Here is a 5646-nt window from a genome sequence, read left to right as displayed (position 1 = left end):
GACATCTGGCTGCCCCTCCCTGGCCCAAGCAACTAGAACAAGGCCGGGGGGGGGGGGGGGGGGGGGAGTGGGTAGAGGGAGCAGCAAGACTTTCTGAGTCCCACTTCTCTCCCTGGGACAACAAGGGTTAACCCCACTTAACCCCCTCCCCAGACCCCAGGGAGGGGGATCTGAGGGAACAGCCGCTCCCGCTTCCCTCTCCCACAGCTTTAGCCCCAGCTGGCAAAGTGCTGAGGCCACAGCTGGGGGAAGGGGCTCCATCTGTGCTCCCCTCCCCACAGAGTCCAGGACCCGCCAGAGGATGAGGGGGGATGGAGCCTCCCACACTCCCTTGTCCCTACCTGACCACAAGGAACTCAAACTACTTCCTCAGGTCCCCTCCCACTCCTCCTTCTGGGCCCTCCTCAGGGACTAAGGAGACTCAGGCAGGAAAGGAGCCCGGCCCCAGACCCTAGCTGTAGAGATGGAGAAAGTGAGCCCAGCAAGGGGCCGGCTCCAGGCCACACAGAAAGGGTCTAGGAGCCCCTTGCACTGTGCCCCGCTCCAGACAGTGGTCCCGGGACCCTCTTCCTCTGAGGGGGCTGCCCTGACCCCATTCACTGCCTGGATGCCCTAGAATTTGCGGGGGCTGGGTGGGAGAGGCCCTATCTCACAGGAACACTACCCACTTTAGAGGCAGATGGAGCTGGGGGCAAGTTCCATCCTACTGCTTACAGCTGTGTGACCTCAGCCCAGAAACCTCAGCATTCTCATCTATGAAATGGGGATAACACCCTCTCTCTCACCAGGCTGATTGTAAAGATTCATTGACATGAGGAGCAAGAAGTGTTACTGAATGCACTTTTTTTTTTTTTTTTTTGAGTTGGAATCTCACTCTGTCACTCAGACTGGAGTGCAGTGGCCGCTCCCGGCCACTGCAGCCTCAACCTGCTGGGCTCTGGCAATCCTTCCGCCTCAGCCTTCCAAGTAGCTTCAATTACAGGCACACGCTACCACACCCGGCAAATAATTTTTGATTTATTGTAGAGATGAGGTCTCGCCAAGTTGCCCAGGCGGGTCTCGAACCCGCGGACTCAGGCAATCCACTCACCTCAGGCTCCCAAAGCGCAGGATTACAGGCTGAGCCACCGAGCCTGGCTGAGTGCACATTTTTAACCAAAGCCCCAGTACACAGTCAGTGGTGTGCCATCACTTTATTTTGTTCTGTTAAAATGCTGGACACAGCAGAGTTTAGAGATGCTTCCCATCTCCCCACCTGCTCGTGGAACTCCTGCCCTCCAAAGGCCAGGGAGAGGCTGCCAGGGACCCCAAGGGTCCCTCCTACCCACTCTATGGCCCCTTTCAGCCTCTGCAGGAGGGATAGCTATGACTCCCAGGAATGGGGGCAGTGACAAGTGGCAGATCTGACAGGCCAGCTGCCAGGCTATCTTAGGGGCCAGATCAATGCACCAAGAAACAGGGTCCCAGCCAGAACCCAAAAGTCCTGCTCCCACTCTTGCTCCCTACTGGTATGCATCTGAGAGATGGGGCAGGAAACTATGAGAAGCACCTTCGAAGCATGAAGCACGGAAGTGAGATAGCAGGAAGGACCTCCAGCTGGCAAGAGTGAGAGCCAGCCATCCCTGAGGCTGACAAGAAGCCCCAGGATAATGGGTGAGGCGATGTCCCTGACCAGTCTGGGGCCTTCCGCAGAACAGTTCCCTGGGGAGGTCCAGGCCCATTAGCCGCCCATGCTTGGGTGTCCTCCCCACCCCCTGCTGCCCAGCCCCAGCCACTCACAGGCGGCTGAGCCGAGGAGTGAAATGGAAGGCATCTGGTGCCACGAAACGGAGACCACTCTTCACGATGGAGCTGGGGAGTAGATGGGGATCAGCCCCGGGCCTCAGCTGCTCTGGGCCCTCTGGTTCTCCCCACCTGTCCCAACCTTCCCTCCCCATCCCCCATGCTGAGCAGGACACCACCCTCCGCCCCCCGATCCCACAGAGTTTCCTCACTACCTGGGCCTTTCAGAGTCCTGAGCTTTCTGACCTCCCCACCCCTCAGTCCTCAGCCTCTCGTGTCTTTGCAGGGCCTCCCAGGCCTCTCAGGCCTAAGCCCTTGAGCCCTCCCCTACCTCCTGGTCCCTCGCCGGGCCCAGGCCGAGCCCCACACCCGCAAGTCCCCAGTTCCCTCACAGGTTTCTCAGCTCCCCCAGGCCCCTCAGGTCCCCGAGCTCCAGGCGCTGAAGATGCTGCTGGTTCTCGATGTGGCTGTGGGAGAGGGGAGGGGAGTCACAGGGTCAGGCCCACACCTGAGTGCCCAGGCCACCCACCGTCACGCATGCACGTGTGTACACATGCACACTCACATGCACCATCCAGGCCTGCTCACACACACATGCACAGGCATGCATACACAGAGACACGCCTCCTCATAATCACATGTGCACATGTGTGTGCATGGACACACACATGCACGCACATGCATGAGTCCTCTCACCCTCGTGTCAGCACACTCCTACACACCTCTTGCACAGACACACACACCTGGGCATATAAACACACACACACAGAGGCATAAACATCGATGCAGATGACACTCATGCACATGTGCATGCAGGAACACACGTGGGCCCGTGTGCATGCAGGAAATCACGTGCCGTGCGTATGCTCACACTCACACATGGACACACAAAAGCAGAGCTCACTTACATCCATCACATGCACACCTGTGTGAGAACGTACGCGCATACTTACACTCACAGACACACTAAGTCCATTCTCAGCTTGGAGTTCTGCTTTCATACCAATACCTCCCGCCCCCAGCCCATGCTCAGCAATGGGGGGTCATGCTGAAACACCTGCTTCCACTAAGCGCCCAGGCTCATCACTGCCACCGCCCCACCCCGCACAGAGGACGCCTGTGGCCATGCAAATATGGTTCTCAAACCCGCCGTCTCAAGGAACACTGTCGGGACTCCCCCATACTGGTACACACACACAAATGCACACTCACCCTCTCTGTCACCTCCCCCGACCCAGCCCCACTCCCCACCCCCAGCTGCTCTTGCAGCAGATCAAGCCAGAGGCATGGAGGCTATCAGTCAGGGACCCCCGGGGGGACCCAGGGAGGAGGAGAGGAGCACTGAGAGGACGGAGGCAGAGTGTCCTGGGTGGGGGAGGAGGCACAGACCCGCTGACTTGACAGAGGGAGATGGAAAGGCTCCACGAGGGGTGGGGGCAGAAGGGCAGAAAAACAAAGAGAGTGAAACAGAGACAGGAGAAACTGACAGGAAGAGACTGTCAGAGAGAGAGACAGGCACCGAGAAAGACAGATAAGGAAAGGGAGACAGAGAGACAGACAGATAAGGACAGAGAGCCAGAGAAAGCAAGATAGGGAGACAAGAAAGAAGGAGGTATGAGCAGGCATTGGGGCTGGAGGCCGGCTGCCACCCGGCCCTGCCTGACTGCCGGAGCTGGCATACCAGGGAGTTCCCAAGAACCAGCTGCTCTGCTGCAGCACGTTAGCATGCCCCCCCACCCAGGGCACGCCAGCCGGGGCCCTGACTCACTGCTCTTCTCAGAACTCTCCCCCCACCCTCTAACTTTCCCCAGCTCCCAGGAACCAGGACCAGCCTGGGACCCTCCCCTTCTCCCCTCCCAGCCTTGCCCCAGCAGGACAGCCAGGTTCCAGGTCCCAAGTCTCCTGCGGCCTAAAGGTAATCTCCACTGACCCTGAGGAGGGTCACTGTCCCTATCTGCCCACCCCCCGCCCCTGCCCCTGGGGGGTTCCAAACCACAGGGACCCGAGGAGGGGGCGAGAGTGCGGTGGGCCAGCAGGGTGTGTGTGAGCTGTCAGGCAGCATGCTCAGAGCTGCCTCATTCGTTTGGATTCATAATCAATCTGTCTATTTGAGTCCATTATCTCCTCGTTAGCTCTGCGGGTGAGGGAGGAGGGAGGGGACTGTGCAGGCAGGGGGGCGTTGGGCTGCAGCCCCACCCAGGGGGACATTTCAGCTCAGTAGTCTGCTTGCCTCCTAGTCCCTAGCCCTGGCCTGTCCACTCCCCCTCCCCCACCCCCAGGCTGACCGCCCTTGTCCTTGGGACTTAGACAGGAATTGGGAGACGGGAGCATTGACGGGGAGCACTCCGGAGCCTGGACCCTGGTTTGAAGGCCCAGAGTGTCAAGAGGCCTGGACCGGGGCTACAGCCTGAATCTCGTGCCCCCCTCCCATCGTGCAGAGACCTAAGCCCAGACCAAGACAAGGCCATCTCCCCTCCTCCTGGTCTCCCCAGAGCCATTAGAGAGAGATATTGAGTACCTTCCCGTTAATTACCACGAGATGCCCGAGTAACTCAGTGCCAATTACTGCAGGCTGCTCAAGTAACTTCCAGACAGTGATGGTCCCCGCCTCAGATACCTTCCAGCCTCACTGCGCGAGGCCAGGGCAGCCCACCCTCTAAGCCCCAGGCCACAGGAGGAGGATTTTCTAGCAGTTCCTCCCCTCTTCTAGAAGTCTTGCTGGCCGCACCAACCTCACAGAATACTCAAGTACTTCCCAGCCATCACCATGTGACGCTTGAGTACCCCTAGGCCAATTATTACAGCATACTCCCATAGGTTTCACCAGCTGCTAAAAAGTACTTGAGTATTTTGTAGCCAATTACTGCCGGATGTCAGAGCACTGCAGAAAGCTGGAGATTCCACCTGGCTTTGCCCCTCCAAGGGCGGAGGGTCTCTCAGCGAGGGCCAGACTCTCTGCCCCAAGGAGAGAGATAAGGATGGAAAGAGGGATGGGGGTAGGGGCAGAAGAGCCAGGAGGAGGCCCTATTTCCCACATCCACAGCAAGGGGTCCTGGGGCAAGGTATCATGGCAATGGGAGCGGGAGCCCAACCATCCCACTGTGACTTCTCACCACCTCCCACCAATTCCAGCTCAATCCCCAATTCCAGGGAAGAGCTGGAGTTGCCCGGCCATGACAAGGAAGGGGGTGGGTGCCGTCTTACCCCGGACTGCGGGGTTCCGCGCGGCTAACCACCCCTCTCCCTCGCGCAGAGCGTGGGCTACTGGCTGAGCTCCAGAAAGCGGCTTTAGACGGCTGGGCTTTCTCAGACCTGGTCCACTGAGATCCCCCTCGCTCTCCCTGAAGCGGCGCCCCAGCTGCCCTGAACCTGGCGACATCCAGGCAGCGACCGCGAGGCTTGCTGGGGCAGCGGCGGCAGCGCGGGAAGGCCGGGGCACCGCCAGGGGCTGCATGGTGCCAGCCTTGCTGCGCTCGCCCGCCCAACCCAGCGAACCGGCAGCGAGTCCGCGCCCTCGGGGCACGGCTCTGACCGCCCGTCCCCGCGCCCCCTCGCCCGCCGGACACTCACAGCTCGGTCAGGTTCTCTGCGCCCGGCAGGTGGTGGAAGCTACGCAGGGCCCCAGCCCTGGTGCATCGCAGCCCCGAGGGGCCGTGGGGGCAGCAGGCTTCGGGGCAGGACGCGGCGCCCGCAGACGCCAGCATCAGCCAAGCCAGCAGGCTCCCGGGCCCCGTAGCCCGGCCGTGCCCGCCGAGCCGCCCGCGCCGTCCGCCCGGCAGCATCGCAGCGGCGCCCGCCTCGCTCCGGCCGGGCCGCCGTCTGTGCGCTCCCGGCTGCAACGCCCGGCCTCCCGCGACACGTGCG

At 60.8% G+C, this 5646-nt stretch overlaps 1 protein-coding gene across 1 annotated transcript in view; it reads right to left on the bottom strand.

Moving 5' to 3' along the window:
* NTRK1 (neurotrophic receptor tyrosine kinase 1) overlaps positions 1-5640 on the bottom strand; it is a 21249-nt gene extending 15609 nt beyond the window's left edge. Inside the window, exons 1-4 of the mRNA XM_021708432.1 lie at positions 5353-5640; positions 2175-2249; positions 1780-1851; positions 4-32 (exon numbers count right to left, since the gene is read on the bottom strand). Of these exons, the coding sequence (XP_021564107.1) occupies positions 4-32; positions 1780-1851; positions 2175-2249; positions 5353-5564 (388 nt within the window). The 5' untranslated portion in view covers positions 5565-5640. The remainder of the gene's footprint in view (positions 1-3; positions 33-1779; positions 1852-2174; positions 2250-5352) is intronic.
* Between the last annotated feature and the right edge of the window lie 6 nt (positions 5641-5646).

This window comes from Carlito syrichta, unplaced genomic scaffold (genome assembly GCF_000164805.1).
Source record: "Carlito syrichta isolate Samal-C Ts95f unplaced genomic scaffold, Tarsius_syrichta-2.0.1 Scaffold136919, whole genome shotgun sequence".
NCBI lineage: Eukaryota > Metazoa > Chordata > Mammalia > Primates > Tarsiidae > Carlito > Carlito syrichta.
The sequence above is the reverse complement of the archived record's forward strand: the minus strand, read 5'-3'. Positions and strand labels throughout refer to the sequence as shown.